Genomic DNA, 19,755 nt, shown 5'->3' on the forward strand with positions numbered 1-19,755 from the left:
TGATCAAGCACCGAAAACAGATCTCAATCCCGTCCGTCTGGGTCAGGGTAGGAGATTGGGTTCGCGAAAAGCAGGCCATTATCGATCGTGTTCGAGAGACATCTTCATCTCTTATCCCAGCTCGCAAGAATTACCTCGGAACCGGGCTAGAGGTTCTGTAGTAAGCCGGATTCGAGGGTTATTTGGTGCAGTATAAGATGGGTTGATCCGGGACCGTTTTCGCCACCTGCTGCTCTATACCAAATCCAGCCCGATGTCCTTTTGTCTTCTTCTGCTTCTGAAAATGGGACTCTCTTCGTGGACGACCGCCCTCGGGGCGCTCGTGGCAACTGCTGCTCTGCCTGTAACGGCTGCACCTTCCCCGACTGTGTCGGCTCGCGGCGAGACGTGCGCCCGGCCTTATGTGCGCAAAGAATGGTAGGTTGGCCCGCTTAATCCCGATCTGTATATCTTCGCATCCACCTGCATGATCGAAAGTCCGAGCACACACACTCGCAGAAACGCACACACAAGCTTCGGATTGGCTGACGCAAACATAATGGTTACAGGCGTCACCTGTCGGATGGCCAGCGCCAGCAGTACATCGGTGCAGTGCAATGCATGATGAAGGAGCCTGGCACCGCCACTGCTACCTTGTCCATCGTCAGGAACCGTTTCGAGGACTTTCTGGCCACTCACGTCAAGCAGACCGACTTCGTGCACTTTGTGGTGAGCGCCATTCCCTGTCCTCATGAGAAAGACGAACCAATCGACATCGTATGAAAGACGGCCCGCTGACATTCTGTTTCGAAGGGCATCTTCTATCCCTACCACCGCCTGCTCCTCGCGGAGTATGAGAAAGCTCTTTGGGATTGTGGGTGGGACCACGCCCTCGGTCAACCCTTCTGGGACTGGACGTTGGACACGGGCAGCAAGGAGGCCTTCCTGAACTCGCCCATCTTCGATACAACTCTCGGCTTTGGTGGCAACGGTGCCTACATCCCTGGCAACCTGAGCCACCCCGAACTTCCCGGCTTTGTAAGTCCTTCTGGTACCTCTGGCTCAACCACTACGCTTGCGAATGAGCAAATGTCCCCTTCAGCTAACACCCATGGCCACCAATAGACCGTAGGCCCTCCCAACGACATCCCCGACCGCAGCGGTGGCGGCTGCGTCGTCGACGGCCCCTTCGCGGGCCTGGGCACCTACTTCGGCCCGCAGAACAACACGGAGCCCAAGGCCGCCCTGCGGTGCCTGCGCCGGGACTTCTCGTACGACTCGCTGCGGGAGCGGGCCTCGCCCGCGCAGATCCAGGCCGCCATGGCCATCGACACGTACGGCAACTTCGAGTTCGTCACCGACTCCCAGTCGTACCACCCGGCCGGCCACTGGGGCGTCGGCGGACTCTACGGCACCATGACGGATACGTACGCGAGCCCCGGGGACCCGATCTTCTTCCTGCACCACTCCAACGTGGACCGGGCGTGGTGGTCGTGGCAGATGCGGGACCTCGCCGCGCACGAGAAGGACATGTCGGGACCGCTCGTCATGTTTGATTATGCCAATAAGCTGGGCGGGAACGCGACGCTCGAGACGCCGGTCTGGGTCGGGTTGGGGGAGAGCCGGGTCGAGGTCAAGGTGGCGGACTTGATGCATATCCAAAAGGGGCCTTTGTGTTATACGTATGAGTCGCTGTATTAATTGATTGAGGACACATAAGCATTGAAGAGGTGATGGGTAATCTGCAATAGGTTGGATAGCGCCTTGCCAAGTAATCAAAAGTCTGGAACTTGAGTAATCCCGTCATACCAAACGCTTTCGTTCCCAATGATCTGTGGATAAAATGTCAACCGGACTTAAGAAGCAAAGGACTTGAACCTTGTCAAACACAAACATCGAATCATTAATCGCTAATTACCTACGCTATCAGTATTTTTTCCTTAAGGCGTGTACTTCTTCCACCCATCCGCCGCATTATCCGCCCGCAACTCCTCCGTCTCGACACTGACCTCGGTCCGCTTAAAGATGCGCCCATTCGCGTCCTTGCCCAGCCCGTCCGACGCGCCCGACCGCAGGCCCGCCTCCATCTCGATATTGAGCGGGTCCTCGTCCGAGTCGTACTTGGACCGGCGCTCCGCCGTGATCCGCGACCGGAACGTGTCGTGCTCGGTCGCGCGCTGGTAGTTGGCCCGCACGGGCGTGCCCCCGCCGGTCGGCCCGAGGCCGCTGCGGCTCGTCTTGGTCAGCGACACGCCCACGGCGCGCAGGCACTGCTCGAAGATGGGCTTGCAGAAGGGCGTGCACGCCGCGATGACGCCCAGGAGCTGCTCCAGCACCGTCCAGGTGCTGATGGTGATGTTGAGAGCCGGCGCGTCGACGCCCGGCCCGCCGAACTGCCCGATCATGAGGATCTTGACGAGCGAGGAGACGCCGGCGAGGACGCCGAGCGACATGAGGATCCCGATGACGACGCGTTCGCGGAAGGGTCGTTTGAGGCTCCACAGGAAGGTGATGGGAGCGAGGGACAGCACTGCATTTCAAGTTAGCCCCGGGATGCCGTGAATTGGCAAGAAAGGAACCTCGAGAAGCGTGCGGACGTACTTATGTCGGTCGATATGCTGATAATGGCGCCCGTCAGCGCCGCCGCCTTGAGCGACGACGGCGGGAGACAGTTGGCTTCCGTCGGGTCGGCGAAGTCGCCCCAGGCGGCCTCGAGCGGGCGGCAGGAGAAGAGGATGAACCACATGTTGCCGAAGCCGTAGCCGCCGGCGAGGGCGATGTTGGCCCAGACGAGCGCCCGGAACCAGAAGGACTGCTGGATGTGGAGGAGCGTCAGGCCGATCGAGGCCTTGATGAAGGCCATGGCCATGCCCCAGACGGGGATCGCGAGGAACGAGCCCTTGGCGCCCTCGAGGACGGCCGCGGCCGGCTTCGTGCCCGGGGTCAGGAACATTTGCGGCATGAAAAGACCCCAGTCCGTGATGGCGAGTGCCTGTCGGAAAGGGCGCGAATCTTGGGTAAGCTACATGCTTACAATGGTAGTTGACGAGGACGGGCGAACGACTTACATAGCCCAGTGCGATGCAGGTATCTGACCAAACGCTCCTGCTTCGGGTGCTTTTCAGCATGCGATAACCAAATGTCGCCGTGGCCATCGCCACTAGGGGTATCGTCACTCCATAGAAGCACTGCGCGAGTCGGACCGCTTCGTCGCTGATCACGTCGAGAGCAGGCGGCCCCGGGGCGGCCATATCGCTCAGCTGGTGGTTCGTCGAGATGCCAGGATGCCAGGATCAGGACCTGAGTAGATAATTAAGGTGAGTTGAGCCTCACCCTACTATTCGCCAAGATAGAGTGTGGTGGTGTATATTGGTTTTTGCTTAGAAGAGGCAGGCGGGCGGCGGAGTGTGTCCTGCATATTATTACATGTCGGACTGCAGGTGTAGATTAGTAGATCGCCTGCTGAATTCCGCATGATTTTTTGCTGCGGGATTGGAGCGGTCGCAAGTGTGTTTTCCCACGTCGTATCTCGGCCGATTCGAACCGGGGTGCTTGCTGTTCTCCAACTTCCCCCTTTTCCAGGTCGCTTGGACCCCTTGCGTACGCTTTTGGATGGAGAAAACGATACTTAATCGAGGAGCCTGGGTCAAAAAGTGTCCGGCTCAACTGTTTGCTCTGTTATATCTTAGTAATACTCCGAGTCCAAATTTGGTCACCCATCTCGACTCACGAACATGCTCCTTCTCTCTTCGACTTTGAGATGGACAATGGCGAAAACCCATTCCCTCACACTTTGAGAGCGGAGATGAAGTCTCTAGCGCGTCATGAACACGGCTATGAGGCACTCCTCTGGCAGTGCTGGACCCCCGCAACCAATGAAACGGCTCCGTATACCATGCGTGGCCCTGGTTATATAAGCAAATCGCTAAAAATTAGCAGCGGCCATGTGGGATCTAAGTTTGCCATGCCGGTCCGCCTACGCCACTCATCGAACCAGACTGGCATCGCTGCGTCGGCGCTGTGCCTCGTTTCCGGGATAGCGTTGTATGCAGACCAGCTTCAGCGGCTCCACCTGCAGGCATGATAGCGACATGTTGGCGCCCCCTGTCCGCTCGGTGCGGAGCCGTTTCAATTCAGCTGGGCCGGGGACGACAGCCGAAACTTAAGATTTCGCCTCTTCGCTTAAGGTTCCCTCTCACCGCGGTATGCGCCCGAAATCCAGACGAACTCAATCGCACGCTTCCCGATAGCCTTATGCCAATCTAGACTCAGGAGCCTTGACGTTTGATCGCACTTGAACAAAACTAGTTTGGACGCCGTTGCCATGATTCATCAGTGGCTTTGCGAGCGACAGGGATCGTGGCAATATGGACATGGATCAGAGTCAGGGTTCATGCCATACGCAAATTTTGTTCCACTTTGTGGGTTGGGAACAGGAAAATAAATCTGATGACCCAAACGAAGTTGAAAGTGTCTTCATCAGATCGCGTTTTTTGGACGGAAGCCTAGAGATAATCTTTATATATAATACGGATTGGATAATCTGGTCTCAGACTAACAAGTGTCCTGTCAATGTTCAACCTTCCGAAGCAACGTCCTCCTCGCTTCTGCTTCCTCTGCGTTGCCTTCTTCCTCGGCGTGGACGTCTACTGCTCCCTCCTCCAGCAAGGGCGGGACCGCCAAACGCTGGTTTCCTATCTACCGGAAGCGCTGTCGCCAACGCCTGCGAATGCACCACGGGAATCCTGTAATGGTGGCATCTGGGGTTCGGCTGCGACCAGCTCGATCCCCATGATCTCGGAAGGCGGTCCCCAGAGAGAAGAGTTTGGAGGAGTAAGCGAGTTTTTCCTGCGGAGACCTACAGTGTCCACAGATTGTAGAGTTACGGAAGGGTTAAATGGCGGCCCACGCTCATTGATGCACCCCAAGCATGCTGGACAAGGTCGCTGGCGGGGGTTTGACGCGTCCATCTCGTACTGGTATGGTAGGTCTGTCTACTAGGTAGTTGTTGAGGATGATAACAACTGGAATGAGGGTGAGAAACGAAGCCATATACTGGTTTGTGCGCTGTTGCCTCTTGGTGAAAGTCCACCTCCAACTGCCCCGAAGCTTCTGTCGTTGGGAAAAGATCTTTTTATCATGAATAGCTCGATACACAGCGAAATTATCAATCGGAAGCCGTTGCTCGGGGTTGGTCTTGGGCATGTGCTGTCCAATTCGGCTCAGCATCTGCCTTGCAAGTGGCGTGCAACTTGGATGATGGAAACACTCAGACTTTACCAATATTCTCTCTGTACCTAGGTTCTTGATATGATGTTATGTCCCCCTAATCACTAAATACTCCCTAATCCGTACATGACAACACGATATAGTGGGGGAAGCGCTGTCGCCATCAAGGGGATATGAGTGCCCTTGATACTCGGCGGTTGACGGCTACGATGTCCCTACCCAGATCCGTTTCTTGAAGTCGGCTAAGCCATCGCATTCTGCGACGTACCATAAACAGAACTCCTGGAATACGCATCCTAGGGATGAACCAGATGTCGTACCTTTGAAACATGCATGGACCAACATCCATCTCCTGCGGGGCATGTTGTCTCGTGGCACCATCCATAATACTGTAGCGGAATTGGGACCTTATAAGGCGTGAGTAATATCTGGTGAGTCCAAAATCAGGCAAGACCAAACTAGTCTGTCTTTTCGAATGATTCTTGGACTCGCTTTCTTTTCCTATCTTGTGTTCAGCCATATCTTTACTTGGGTCGCCTTGTTGCGTCGTAACTAATAAGCATCAAGCTGTGGCCTCAATGGAATATGGAAATACAAGTTTCTGTGCCATGTACGAATGCTTAAGTTGCAAGAGATGGCACATAATAAGTCGTCTTCGCATCGCGTACACTCTTGGGCACCTGATTGTTTCTCTTTTCGCCCAAGTTGTATGATCAGAAGGGATATTGAAAAGAGCCCGGACTAGCTAGATGTGAAGTGTCTCCATCCTCCCGGGGATGCTCTCCGGAGGCCAAGTATGGAGAACGGCTCAACGGCGTCCCATCCCCACTCGACCCGCGCCGGGTATGCTGGAAAAGTTCGCCAGCCGTTAGCGCACAAAAGCTTTGCTCTGCTGGATGGGTTCCAGTGTTTTGCCCCTGGATTGCTCTGTACCTATGCTTTCTCTCATCTCCCTAATGGCTTGTCCCGATTATATATCTACTTAGATAATCCGTGTAAGACATGCTTTCTCGGGTATTCTGTTTCATATACTCATGTTGGTCAATACATGTTTGGGGGCGCGGCTGATGCTCGGCTCAGCCGTGAATGTTGGTAGTCTGGGCCGGCTATGAGCTGATCCCACTTGGCTCTTCTGAAAATAACCAGAGTAAAATCTTTCAATCTCCTTGGGAGATCCGAACGAGTGGTCGGGCAGCAAATAATTATGATTTTCGGGCTGGGGAAGTTTGGCGGTCCCATATCCATCGCCGCAAGATGATTGACTCCCTTCTAAGGAGCAACAGAAAGTATACAGGACAGGCCGGTCTGCCTTCCTCTGGGAGGAAGACAATACTCAACAGACGGATATAAGTTTGTGGCGTGTTTAGTATATCATTAAGTGCTCCTCCTAACTCTTGGGGAGATACGGTGCGAACTGAAGATTAGCAAATGGTATTAGCCCGTTTGTGCTCTACCTGGTGATATGGCAGTTTGCTCGCTTCCGGCTCGTTAGCCTTCTGGTCTCACGAAATGCTTGACCGTCCCACCCTATATCTCACACCGTGTCCGCTTAGCCACGTTCTAGACCTAAAATATGCCGCTGATCTGTGTGTCCTCCGTCTTTTGAACCGATATCTTCGACCTGGACGGCGAGATTGTGTGTGCTGGATGCTTTCCGTTGATGGTAGGTGTGGTGCCTCATCATCAGCATCTATTCGCATGAGCTCTAATGGAGAGTTGGAGGGAGGGGGTTCGAGCGGGCTGATTGTGTTATCGACTCGAGCTATCGCGTCCAACGTCTCTTGTGCAGGTCTCTGATGGGATCCGGAGAGTAAGGACGTGGAGTGGGTAAATGGCACTCCGTCATCTGTCCATGCCCCGCGTGCATGCTGTACCAAATCGCTGGTAGCTCTCGATGACTCCAGTTCACGCTTAGTCATGATGTTAGATCGACCATGCTCATTCCACAACCTTGCAGATAGGAAGGGGGCAGATGACATACTCGTCGGTTCCACAATTCACTTGCCTGGAATCCTATGCCGCTATTGTCGCCTGTGCCTGCCACGAGCAACGAGCTTTTCATCATCAACAGCTCTGCACATACCTGATCAATCCGGAACCGCTGTTTAGGCTCCGTCTTGAGCATGTGACATTTTACCAAGTTCAGCAGCTGTCCTGCGAATGATGTGCAATGTGGAAGAGCACAAAGCTGGTCGATCCACTGCGAAATAGTTGAGTTGTCCATCCTATATAGATTCTCAGGGGAAAGTAGCCGCTCGGATGGCCTTTCGTACCTCGGTAACAACAGGTTTGACCGCCGCCTCCCGATATCCACCCGGTCCTTCACTAATATCAAAGTAAGTCTGACTCTGAAAATTGGTAATCGGAACGGTCCACGTCTCTGACTCAAGTCTTCTCTCAAAGTCGGACAAACCTTGGGTCCCTTGCAGGTACCAAGTGCAGAATTCTAGATAGAGACACCCAAGTGACCATATATCGTATCGTTGAGATATGTTTCGGCCGAGGTCTAGCTCTGGAGGGCAGTGTTGCCTTGTGAGTCCATCTATATCAGCATATCGGACTTGAGACCGCGTCTCGCGTGAGTGGTACCTGGTGAGGCCAAGATTGGATATGACCATGTGGTTGCGTTTGTCCCCATACGTCTTGAACCACAGGATATTCTGAGCCTTGATGTCGCCGTGGCGGCCGTAGTCGCGCCCATCGTCGGTATCTAGCTCGGAAATGGTCTCCCTTCTCAGTTTCTGCCATGTTGACAGCCCATGGATTCTCTTGAGTGCTTTTGCTATCCCCAAACACTGCTCATAGACCCACCGATCCATGTTGACCCATTTGTTCAACTCCTCGACTTCCCAAAAGTCTGCAAGATTTCCATCGGCCCATTCGAAAACCAGGTAGAACCTTCCTCCTTTTTGGAAAGTAAGGAGAAGCTTGATGAGGTGATCTTCGTCCCGCATCTTCCCGAAAGTCTTCTCCAGTGCGGACAACTCCTTTTTGTATGTTTCTCGATCACCGGAGTGGATCTCTTTCACAGCAAAGTATTGAACTTCACCCGCAACCTGGGGACCTTCCCTGGCGGTCGAGAACAGTGAAGGCGTATTGACGTCAAGCCCTCCACTAAGGCCATCCATTGACCTTGGACGTGGCTGATAGTTATGGTGGCTTGGATGGACTCTGATTCGGTGTATCGTGCCACCGCCACCAGACTTGTGGTTCTCGCACTCCTGCCAGGGCATTGCGGTGTCATCGCGAAAGTTGTACGACAATAAGGTGTTGCTTTCAAAATCGAAAAATGGGACAAAGAAGTATTGCTGATAGTTGTTGAACAGTATGATATCGTTCAAGTCCCAGTCAGTAGCGTCTTCAGGAAGAAGAGTGACAGGGAGACTATCGTCCCAGATGCCCTTCTCGATGAACTTTTCAATGTAATGCAGTTGCTTCATCATCGTCACGATTCCCAGTATCCTGCGGCGGCTAGAAACAACTCCATCTGGATCGACTTGATATATATCCTCGACTGTGTACCGGAGTTCGCTTGGTTTTGTAGTTGGATCTCTCTCCATCATCGGTGATTTGATAGTTTCCATACAGAAAAGCGACTCAAAAGCATCAATTGGCAGATACAAGCTATGGTTGTCCCATTTACTTCGCAGGAGTCTCTCTTTGACTCCGGCTCGGATTAGGTCAACGACGTTGGCGCTTGGATGTAGTGGTGAGCTGAAGTGGCGATTGAGCTCACCGGCGCCCATGGTATACTCAAACATGTCTGATCTGTCTCCTATGGTGGTTTTGCATTCGCAATGGAGTATCGATAATGGTTGCGGTGCGGCATCGAAGCCTAAGTCGGTCACCGTATGTATGGAGGACCCTGCGTCGCTGCTTCGGGCATTGGAAGGTGTACATAGCGTGGCTTTGTAATCTAACTCGTTATCAATTCGTCTTATGCCGCTGGGATCCTCAATGACGAGTGAGGGGGGACAGTAGTTGGTTCGGCCCAGAGTCTGTTTGCTGGAGCTGATCATCCATGCCTTTTACTGGACGCTTGACTGGGGTGTTGTTTCTTTCCGTTGTTTCACCCCTTTTCTTTTGTTTGCAGATTGGACTTGGTCAGCGCTATCAACGGAGGAAGTATCCAAGAAACAATTTTGTTTGCCCGTAGAAATCACTTTCCTTGAGATGTTTGAGTGACTTTAGAGTATCTTGTGTGGTGCCAGCCAACATACTACGCTTGTAGTCGCAACGGCAACACAAACCGCAGAGAAGCAGAATGGCCAACAACCCATTGCATAACACCGGCCACACTTTAGCCCGTTCTCCAACGATGTGTAGGGGGCATTAAAAACCATGCCATCCGTATCACATTCCAGCACTCCCGCGTTCTCGTATCAGTGACCAATTGTGTACGCAGACAAGGGTTCATTTCAATCACCGGGTGAGTGCTCGTGCATAATACCCCTCTCCGTAAGCGCTGCCTTGTTGCCTTGCAACGGGACAGCTGGGAAGGTCACATTTACAATTTTATTGGCAAGGCTGAATAGAGACAAAGAAAACAGGGATGTTGCAGCCCCTTGTTGCCTATCGCCCGGGACCCCGGTCCTGCGGCACTCATGTGTTGGTGGCGTGAGCGGGGTCAGTTTGCCTACATGACAAAGAATCGAGGCCTGGAATTCGGACTGCGCCTCGACCAACATGGTGCGTCAGAGTAGGACTCGCGTCATCACACGCATTCAAAATGCTTCCGTCCTCCTTGACCTTGCATACCCGCCCATGCTTCTCCTCAGGCTCAGATACATACAGGGAAAACATTCGATATTCCCCAGGCAAGTCAAGATCGCTCGATCCCATATCGCGGAAAGTATGTGCCAGGGCAGCTTGAAATTCGTGAGGCACGACCCCGTGTTCGATTTTGATGTCTATACCGAGCATCCCGACTTCATCAATCCTTTGGATCTATCCAACCTGCTCCTTTTCCTGTACGGGAAGGCAAGGTTTATGTTCGCGCTCCGTCGCAACGTGTACATCATCTACATCAAACCGTCTGAGGTCAGTCTAGGCCAGTCGGCCCCCAATCCTAGTCAACCCCAACCCGAACATGTGCTCACCAATACTTTTGCAGATCGACGGCACCCCACCACCAATCGATATGAACATGTCAAGTATGGAAAGATTGCAGGAGATTAAACTGGCAAGACAGGTCTTGATGGGAAAAGTTTGACAAAGAGCATTGAAGTGGTGCGGTAAGGGGTTTTGGCCTTCATTCGGCTTCCTTCTTGCTGCTTTCCACGAAGAAGCTCATACCAACATGAGGAACGCATCCGGGGTAGGTACTGGAACGTCCCGGTATAAACCCCCAGAGATGGGCAGGCACAGGGAAACCATGGAGTCGCGAGGGCGTGCATACGATATCTGGTCGATTGGGTGCATCCTTCTGGAATACCTAGTCTGGGCCACCTCAGGGTATGATGCGCTGAGAACATTCAAGAACCACACCGAGTTTTTTTGGGCTCAGACAATGGCACCGGGGCAGCCGCAATATACGGTTCATCCGTACGTGGGATCCTACATGCAGATGACCGAGCAGAGACTCGAGGAAAACACTGCCCACAAAGAAATTTTGCTGCTTGTCCGAGACAGCCTCCTGGTTCTGAAGGACCGCCGCATAAGGGCAAGGGATCTTAGCCAGGGACTCGAGACGATCCGAACCAAGTGCTACGAGAGCCCACAATCGTACCCTGTGCCCACTCAGTTTAAGTACCCCGAGAACGAGCTCGGAAGCGCGTATCGACCGCCACATATCCCTCAAACAAATGAGGGCATGCTGGCAGCTCCGGGACAAGGCGGAAGTCATCTGAGGCCACAGCTCGACAAACGCAAACCCGAGGATGACAGCCCGATGACGTTGATCGTCCCGAAGGTCAAGTTCGACTCCGGATCAGGTGCGTCTATGGCATCAGAGAATAACCAAGTAAGTTTCAACCGATATTCGACTTTCACAAGGTTAATGCATAACTGACGAACGGGACGAAAGTATGTCGGTTAGGCCTCTTTAATATCACCCTTGAGGATGTGATACTGACCAGAAGTCAAATTGGCTAGAACGTGAGTAGCAAGCGTGGCCGATACAACTATTGATTCCACTTCCTTGACTAATATCTCTTTTAGTTGGTAAGTGATCTACCTTTAGCCAGTGACTTTCTGACTGAGCACTGACGTGAACAGCTCGTAAGTGAATCACTGAGGCATATTGGATGGCAGAGCCAACTGATGTTACTTAGCAATCTAAATCGCTTAATGATTCATGGAAATCCAGCCCGGACAACAAGCTCGCCTCTGATTTCCTGAGCAAAGTCGGCTGGGATCGAGTGAAACCAGTAGAGCCTGGAAACACCCCTTTGTTGTGCTCGAGCTGCCATGCCATAAAACCGAGCAGGCTCTTTGAGCGAAACTGTGACCTGTACGCAGTCCAGTCTAAATCAGAATTTTGCGACCTGTGCAGCATGCTATGGCATGCGGTACTTGAGACCGGGGCCAGAATGCCTAGATGGGTCATCTTTCAGCAGGATGATGGTCTCATCCGCATTGAGAACGGTCCTGTTCTACTATCACTGTACTCGGAGCCAGGTGACATACCCACACGAAGATATCCAACGGCTTGTACTGACCTTGCTCACCCAGGCTCGGCTCTAACCCAGCAAGCGCGTCTAGGCTTGCCACAGCTCCTCCGCGCAGGCAGTGCGGAACAGTTCACGTTGCTGCGACAATGGACACAAGCATGCGATTCGACACATGTCATGTGCCGCCGCCACACAGACACTTCGTCAAGCATGCCCACTCGCCTCTTGGATGTGGACTCCTTGAAGCTAGTGGAGTCAGCGTCCATAAACCCCGGACGATACGTTGCTCTCAGTCATTGCTGGGGCAAGCTCCAGGATATTCAGAAATTCTCTGCCACCAAGGCCAACGTTGAGTCCCTCAAGCAGCAAATTGCACTGGGGCAACTCCCTCAGAACTTCAGAGACGCCGTGATGGTCACGCGAGGCCTTGGGATCATGTACCTCTGGATCGACTCGCTATGCATTATTCAGGATGAAGAAGCAGATTGGTACTGGGAGTCAGCAAGAATGGAGCAAGTGTTCAGCAATGCCTACTGTACCATCGCTGCCAGCGCTTCCCGTTCATCCATCGAGGGATTTCTTGGAGACCGTCCAGCACGCCGTTGCGTACAGTTGCAACTGCCCAATGAGGGCACACTGTACGCGTGTCTAGCAATCGAGGATTTCAACAGGGATGTCGAGCGAGCACCCCTGAGCCTCCGGGGATGGGTGCTACAGGAGCGGGCACTTTCGCGTCGGTCAATCTTCTTCACCTCGACGCAGGTATACTGGGAGTGCGGCTCAGCAGTGTACTGTGAAACATTGAGCAAACTCCAGAAGTAAGCATCCCTCCTCCCCTGCTCGTTCCTACTCATGGTTCAGAGAGGAGTGCCTCCGTTCCGATACTTATTGATCCGTGTTATGCAGTACCAAATCGCGATTCATTGGCGATGCGAACTTTCCCAATTTTGCGATGGAGTACTATCGTGATGGCAGGCAGGTACTCGTTCAGGACTTGTACGAGCGGTACTCGGGGCTGCAATTTATTACCATGCCCACGGATCGCGCGATCGCCATACTCGGACTCCAAGAGCGTCTGGCCCGCGCATTCCGCACGAAGGCCGCATACGGCATGTTCTCGGTATATTTTGCGCGAGGATTGCTGTGGCGCCGGGCTTCGGTTGAGCCCATGACCCGCATAGCTTGGCCGCCGGCCCATTATGTGCCAACCTGGTCATGGCTGTCCAAGCTCGGCCCCATTAAGTATCTGCCTCTTGAATTCGAAAAGGTCGAATGGTCCCTTGACGACGGCTTCGAGAACCCGCTCAAGTGGCTGGGAAAGTCGAGGCGTGTTGGCGTCGGTCCCTGGGACAAGACCAAGCCGCGAGATGAGGTAGTGTTGCATGGCTCCGTGCGGAAGCTGCTGACCTTGAAAGGAGATCACATGCGCGTTAAATTCGATACCGAGGAGTCGGATGGCCTAGAAGGGTTGCACTGTATGGTTGTAGGTCGGGATAAGGCTGGCACGTTTGAGGACGAGGCAAAACACTATGTTCTAGTTGTCTACCCTCTTGAGGGTGTAAATAACGGAACATTTGGAAGAGTTGGAATAGCAACATTACGAGAGTGTCATTTAGGATACGAGAAGCGCTGGGTTAATATTCTCTAGATGGTTTATCTTATGCAAGTCAGATGGATGTTACAATGGTACATACATGTTTCAGTCATCTCACAACAAGTATGCTTCTTGGTCTTGTATTATATCCTGCGAAAGGTTTTTCTGTAGCAAATGATTTCGTGTCCATTTCTTTTCTTTTTTCTCTTTCTACCTCTATCCGAGGTAAGCATTATAGAATTATCAGTTTGCACGTGTAGCCCCTGACCATAATGATGAGCAGCCGCCGTGATCCAGAATGTGGGACAGATCCAATATGAAAACAAGCACAAGAACTCTGGATTAGGAACATGAGCAATAGAGGAAAGTATTAGAATTGAGGGTGCCAATTGGAAATATATAGTTCAGAGGAGTGCACTGTAGGAGTCCCAACGAAAGTTTGACTTGTCCGTTGAGTAAAGGGGCACATATTTGCATGACAATCCCCACTATTAACAAGCCATGATACAACGTGAAGTCTGACCAATGCAGCTGTCTGGCAGGTGACGCAGGTGACAGAGTTTCCCTCTGTAATATCCCCCGCACTGAGGTCGGCTACCTCATACCTCTTCCAACATCGGGCAGTTTGTTGGGTAGCATGTGCTCTTCTCAAACTTCATTAGCACAACTCAGGTTCCTGCCGAGATAATTCTGGTTTCCGAGGAGCTTTACTATACGTTTCTTTTCCAATGTCCGAAGCCTCCGAGCGTGACGATGAAGACGTTCTCGTTTTCGCAGCTAAAGCTCTGCAGGAGTTTTCGCTGATCGCCACGCGCCTTAGTGTGAAAGAGAAGCGGCCATTTATAGGCGCGCTCGGGTCACAGATTTATGTCATCTGTCTATACACATGTGTCAGCGAACATCGTCGAAATCAATGGTTGCATCGAACGCTCCCGAAGTTGTTGAAGGATACGTGCTTCTTCGTTTGTGGGGTAGGTCATATGCATACCGTGTGGAATTTATCGCTGTTAATAGGGCCTGGTATTAATATAGGAAGTATTCAGGGGTCAGATCAAGGATGCCCCTTTAGCAGGGAGCCGAATTGGAAGAAGCCCATGTGCCTTCAATTCATCAGTCTCACGCAAGCCGCCCATGGCACGGACCGGTACAAGAAAGCTGAAACTAGTATCGAGAATGGCCTTCTCGCCATCAGCTCTGGCGACCAGGAGCCGCTCAAGGATCTCATTGCCCATGTCGAAAAGCTGACACCTCACATGGATGACTCGCTTGACTTCACGGAGGGTATGCCGACTGGAAGAAGTCGTCATCTGGACAAGTTATGGGGAGAAGGCTATTCCCATCGATCCACTTCATCTGTTCCAGGCTCTCAAGCGTAGCGACCGGATATCGGAGGTGAACGACATCCTGAACATTCAGTCAAAGGAGAGCAAGCAAGCAAACAAGTGGTTAATACAAGTTGACTCACTTACCCAAGAGATGAGAAAAGCCAACACTCCAACTGTCAAAAGGGTTAGAATAGCTATCTTGGACACAGGCTATGACCCCGATACCCCATTCTTCCTTCGACGTGAGAGAAGAATCATTGCTTGGAAAGACTGGGTGGATCAAGAGCCATGTCCGTCGGATTAGCATGGGCATGGGACGCATATGCTTGGTTTGATCATGCGAGTCGCGCCAGATTCTGATATCTATGTGGCAAGGGTAGTAAAGACCCCAACAGACCTTGAGAATGCGGAAAGAGTCGCTGAGGTATGTCAGATGGGATCATTGCTAATAAGGACCATGGCTGCTAACGGACAAAAGGCAATTGACTGGGCTCAGCGAGAATGCAAAGCAGACTTGATCAGTATATCATTTGGATATATGGAGGATCAGCCACCCATTGGTCAGGCTATTTAAACGGCAATGAAGGACCGCAATGGGCCAGTGACATTCTTTGCAGCCGCTGCAAACTCGGGAGCCAACACAACGCAACTTTTTCCTGCGCGACATAAATCCGTCATCTCGATCCGAGCCACGACAAGCAAAGGTTACATAGCTGATTTCAACCCTCCTCTCGATCCTGACGAAAGCACTGCCCTTGCGACCTTGGGGGTGGAAGTGCCATCTGCACCACCCAGTCACTTTATCACCCAGAGAACGTCAGTCAAGAGTGGAACATCGATCGCCAACGCTATCGGCGTTGGTATCGCGGGCATGCTGCTTGCTTACGTGAACCAACAATCCAATCGACGATCATACAACGATGTCAGGAAAGAAATCTACACACGGAAAGGTATGCTTTCTATGTTGGAGAGCATTTCCACCCCTTGCATTCATAAGGAGTTTCTCTATATCAAGCCGTGGTGCTTGAAAGAGTTATCCCCCGACTCAATATGGACAATATTCGAAGATACATTGCTTGGTTCTAGCGGAAACGTATCTACTTGACTCGCTGTGTCTACCTTTTCTTGTCAGAACTCGATTAGGATATGCCACAGACATTACTCAGGTCTCCTGGGACTTGATGCACTGATGTCTACCGGTTGGCGGACAGGAGAGTGGGTTTCTGCAGCAATGTAGACAAGACAAGTATGGGGATATTGCTGACTGGATGCCAGTTTACTTGTTTTCGTTCTAGGACAGTGTCAATCATATGACCAGCTTTCAATTAGTCTGTTTCTTGAACGACGGAGATGGCGATATCGTTGCCTGTCACAACAGTAACCAAAGCCCCATCTGTATTAATAGCTTCCAAATCGTGGGCTGTGTTAGACTCAACAACTGTATCATTCTCAGTGGCATCATCGCAGCGCTGGACGTGACGGTCTTGGTCATGAGTATCGTCATCGTCATTGCTGAGCAACTGGTGCTTGTGCACGAACTCCTCAACGTGCAGACGGTTTTGCTTCAGCCCCTTCCACTTGATTTTCAGCAACTGATACGCGAAAACAATGTCGTTGTTGCTTTTCCAGCTATCGTGCCTTTTGTCATATTCTCCGCGACTTATGCTCACCCCCGCGTCGACTGTGCCTACAGGTACAGGGGCGGGGGCTGTTGCGAGGCCTTCCAAAGATACCGTGTATGATTTGGCCGAACCTTTACTGGCAACGAGGTTGTGCGCGATCTTCAACCCGGTGATCATATAGACTGGACGGCCGCCGAAAGCGAAAAAGTCGCCCCTCATGACTGCCTGTATCTTGGGATCGGAAATTCGCTCTAAGATCTCGCTGTCGCTCGGGTCCTCGACAAAGGAGGTCTTGGTCAACGATTCGAATGTGTATTCGTCGGCGAAGCTGGTCGATCTTTCGCCAGAAAGACGCGGGCTGAAAGACTGAAGGAACTGTGCCCAGACCGCTAGGGCGACGTCGCGATTGGCGTTGCGGTTCCAGGTCCGTCCGACCTCGACAACATGCTCGATTTTGGGGTAGCGCGCCTCTAGCGCCGGACCATCGATCCGAGACAGAGGCCGGTGCGGGCACAACGGGTCGACAATTATGGAACCCAAACGGATCGGCCCGGTCTCTGGTCGAAACGTGAAGTTCGGAGCCAGAAAGTACGTTGGTCGCAGCGCCATGGGGACTGGGAGATAATTCCCGTGAAATGGAATGGTGGCCTAAATGACGGGAGCAGAAGGCGAAAGGCCACACAAGACAAGACCCCCGCCAGGTCTCGAACCCCTCACTGGAAAGGTTAGCCCCCTGCATATAACAGCACCCGATTCATCCCTAAACGGTATAGCTCAGTTGAAACACCCCAAAAGCACATGAAAAAATGACACTGTGTTGTTGGCACCAGACACGACTCATATATTGATCATCGGAGCCGGCGGTATTCTTTACATCATTGTCGTATGGAAATATACCAAGTCTCATTCCGACTTCAGACTCCAGGTCGCGCCATTCGGTACATTGCTAGATATGAATGCCAGTCTGGCCATCTTCAATGCGACCGAAGCATGCCGATTGGCGTTTCAAGAGTGCCGTCGCACGGGGCGCTTGATGGTTAACGAATGGGCTGAGAACCGTCTGGCAGATTTCGAACTTTGGGCGTCTGGGGTTGGGGCTTCTGCACGCCACCATGCGTCTTTAGATGCACAATGGCTGCCCAATGAAGATGTTCGAGATACCGTGTACCACATTCTGATGGTTCTACTCTTTACAGTACAACAATGTAAAGCCCTTGGTGCGTCCTTAAATCTCTGCATTGCCAGAAGCTATCACGTACTTTCGTCGCTCACACAGAACAGCCATGACAACGCCTCCGGAAACCCCGCTAGAGGAAAGGGGTCGCAGTTACGAAGCCCCGTCACAACCAAAGTTGAGACAAAGATTACCATCACCATTCTCGGACGACTCAGATTCGAGTTTAACAAGCGGCTCTAACATGGACGTCGACGAGGACTCCACAGTTGCCAGTTTGAACGAAGTCACGAAGACCGTGGATCTCAAGCTAGGGCGGCTCGTGAGAACTGGTGTCAGTATCTGTAACACCGATAATGGTTCGCGACTCCAGGAAGCTGACAGCATATTTGAACCTGACGAACACTTCGAACTTCAAAGCTATTTGGAGACGCTACTCCTTAGCCAAAGGCCGCACTCAGTTCACTACACATATACCCCGGAGGCTCTCGATCCATCGCAGCTTGGCGAGGTCCAGCGACGTCTGATTCATGCAAACCTAAGAAGGCGGAATATGTTGATATATACGCAAAAGCACGCTGAAAAGCCAGATGCTGGACCTCGGGCCCTTAATCAGCTTCTAGATGCCGATCGGACTCCTGGTACTGGTCTGGGACCAGCACTACACGCAATGGATCTGGTCGGGGTACCAATGGTCTCAGAGGTATCGACCGCTCCAGCCCCTGCCCCAAAGCCAGTGATAATTCGTGGCGTTGCTTTATCGATCAAGTCCGGGAGCACAGATTCCGGAATTTCCCAACTGGCCTATCTGGGAAAAAGCAATGGCTCACGTTCCATAGCTGACAGTACCCGGATCTCGCAAAGCTCTGTGAAGCTGCACTACCCATACCCCCGGTCGGGAGAGATGACGATCTTGCTTTCAGATGTCCCTACTGCGGTCAGGTACTTCCCGCCACGTTGCGAGAGACACGCAGATGGAGGTAAGTGATTTACTACAGTGAATACATTGGAACTGCACGTGATGTTTTAATACACTAGCTTACTTGCTTTTTGTGCGAAGGAATCATCTCTCCAAGGACCTTTGCCCCTATACATGTTTTCTGCCGAATTGCCCGAGTCCGCAACGACTATTCAAAACGAAACAAGCGTGGGGCTAACACTTGATGGAAGACCACCCTACCAAGGAGTATTGGATCTGCTATGCCTGTATCCACAACCCCAGGTTTGAGGCCGAGGAGGCTCTGGTGTCCCATACTTTGGACGACCACGGCAAGGCCATATCGAGCCGCCATATGCCTTTACTAAGGAAGACCGCGAGGAAGTGCACGCCAGCTGAGGTTGGCACGTGTCCGATCTGCAACTGGCCCCAATCCGCCGATTTCCATGTTGAAGAGAGCAGGCCATCGTCGATCATATCGCCGAGCACATCCATGACTTCTCTTTGCTATCTTTTCCCTGGGCCCCCGATGAGGACTCGATTGTCCCAGTGAGGATCCAACGCAGCATTACACTGGTTGATCAATGGCTATCCAACGTTGTTGCATGTAATCCGAGCGAGCCGGGTTCGGAACACCGTGAACTTAACGTAAACGATGCCCATTACCTAACCAGAGCGAATATGTTGCAGAAAGCGCGAAGATTGATAAGGACAGAAGAGAAGGCGACCGCATTGTCCCCATATCCACTACTGGACAAGCATTCGGCACAAACAAAAGCCATGGCTCCATGAGCTCTGTTTCCGACGAGAACCCAGTTTTTTTCCGAAGAAGTTCTTCATGGGGAGGCAGAACGCAGGCCCCCAAGGACCAGACGCCTGAACCGAGTCATGATCGAATCCATCATTATAAGAGACTTTGAAGGGATGCCAGTTATACCGCCTGATGTGATTCAACAGTTTATCACCCCTGATTGGGGACACATACCACTTAGCCAATCCAGGCCTATGTCGGAGAATTGGCTCTCTAAGGGAGGTTGATTAGAGAAAGAAGATATTTTCCCGAATCTTGTGTTGATTAAGATGGTGTCTGACACGAATTTGATGCCATCCTGCTATTCCAGGGATATTGGCTAATGATTGCTGCCAGACCTGGCCAGCGCTGGACGGTTACTCGGGATGGTTATATCCATGGGGTAATGGAATAAGAGGCCTTCGATGAAACGAAATGTGAAGTTGTGTGTTCCAAGTAGTAGGATGCATCTAAGAGATCATTTCTAGCTATTC

The 19,755-nt window shown here is 52.1% G+C and overlaps 9 protein-coding genes across 9 annotated transcripts; 5 read left to right on the forward strand and 4 right to left on the reverse strand.

The window, feature by feature from the left end:
* Positions 1-283: 283 nt before the first annotated feature.
* PG997_007513 (uncharacterized protein) lies at positions 284-1,680 on the forward strand (the record flags this gene model as incomplete). The annotated part of the gene is made up of 4 exons (XM_066811828.1): positions 284-417; positions 549-708; positions 793-1,017; positions 1,105-1,680. The coding sequence occupies 4 exons, from the start codon at positions 284-286 to the stop codon at positions 1,678-1,680; spliced, it is 1,095 nt and encodes a 364-aa protein (XP_066667170.1).
* A 239-nt stretch (positions 1,681-1,919) lies between these two features.
* On the reverse strand, positions 1,920-2,932 carry PG997_007514 (uncharacterized protein; the record flags this gene model as incomplete). The annotated part of the gene is made up of 2 exons (XM_066811829.1): positions 1,920-2,509; positions 2,581-2,932. The coding sequence occupies 2 exons, from the start codon at positions 2,930-2,932 to the stop codon at positions 1,920-1,922; spliced, it is 942 nt and encodes a 313-aa protein (XP_066667171.1).
* A 2,518-nt stretch (positions 2,933-5,450) lies between these two features.
* Positions 5,451-5,728, reverse strand: PG997_007515 (uncharacterized protein; the record flags this gene model as incomplete). The annotated part of the gene is given in 2 exon segments (XM_066811830.1): positions 5,451-5,465; positions 5,477-5,728. The coding sequence occupies 2 exon segments, from the start codon at positions 5,726-5,728 to the stop codon at positions 5,451-5,453; spliced, it is 267 nt and encodes an 88-aa protein (XP_066667172.1).
* A 1,717-nt stretch (positions 5,729-7,445) lies between these two features.
* Positions 7,446-8,954, reverse strand: PG997_007516 (Cyclin-dependent kinase-like 4; the record flags this gene model as incomplete). Its single annotated transcript, XM_066811831.1, has 1 exon — positions 7,446-8,954. The coding sequence occupies one exon, from the start codon at positions 8,952-8,954 to the stop codon at positions 7,446-7,448; it is 1,509 nt and encodes a 502-aa protein (XP_066667173.1).
* Positions 8,955-9,894: 940 nt separating this feature from the next.
* Positions 9,895-10,386, forward strand: PG997_007517 (uncharacterized protein; the record flags this gene model as incomplete). Its single annotated transcript, XM_066811832.1, has 1 exon — positions 9,895-10,386. The coding sequence occupies one exon, from the start codon at positions 9,895-9,897 to the stop codon at positions 10,384-10,386; it is 492 nt and encodes a 163-aa protein (XP_066667174.1).
* Positions 10,387-10,582: 196 nt separating this feature from the next.
* PG997_007518 (uncharacterized protein) lies at positions 10,583-13,467 on the forward strand (the record flags this gene model as incomplete). Its single annotated transcript, XM_066811833.1, has 3 exons — positions 10,583-11,170; positions 11,481-12,637; positions 12,726-13,467. The coding sequence occupies 3 exons, from the start codon at positions 10,583-10,585 to the stop codon at positions 13,465-13,467; spliced, it is 2,487 nt and encodes an 828-aa protein (XP_066667175.1).
* An 859-nt stretch (positions 13,468-14,326) lies between these two features.
* On the forward strand, positions 14,327-15,975 carry PG997_007519 (uncharacterized protein; the record flags this gene model as incomplete). The annotated part of the gene is made up of 7 exons (XM_066811834.1): positions 14,327-14,384; positions 14,446-14,694; positions 14,948-15,028; positions 15,119-15,162; positions 15,217-15,298; positions 15,356-15,688; positions 15,905-15,975. The coding sequence occupies 7 exons, from the start codon at positions 14,327-14,329 to the stop codon at positions 15,973-15,975; spliced, it is 918 nt and encodes a 305-aa protein (XP_066667176.1).
* Positions 15,976-16,063: 88 nt separating this feature from the next.
* Positions 16,064-16,969, reverse strand: PG997_007520 (uncharacterized protein; the record flags this gene model as incomplete). Its single annotated transcript, XM_066811835.1, has 1 exon — positions 16,064-16,969. The coding sequence occupies one exon, from the start codon at positions 16,967-16,969 to the stop codon at positions 16,064-16,066; it is 906 nt and encodes a 301-aa protein (XP_066667177.1).
* A 674-nt stretch (positions 16,970-17,643) lies between these two features.
* On the forward strand, positions 17,644-19,024 carry PG997_007521 (uncharacterized protein; the record flags this gene model as incomplete). Its single annotated transcript, XM_066811836.1, has 2 exons — positions 17,644-18,514; positions 18,705-19,024. 2 exons carry the CDS (start codon positions 17,644-17,646, stop codon positions 19,022-19,024), a joined length of 1,191 nt encoding a protein of 396 aa, XP_066667178.1.
* Between the last annotated feature and the right edge of the window lie 731 nt (positions 19,025-19,755).

This window comes from Apiospora hydei (genome assembly GCF_038363865.1).
Source record: "Apiospora hydei strain CBS 114990 chromosome Unknown utg000006l_segment0_segment0, whole genome shotgun sequence".
Classification (NCBI taxonomy): Eukaryota; Fungi; Ascomycota; class Sordariomycetes; order Amphisphaeriales; family Apiosporaceae; genus Apiospora; species Apiospora hydei.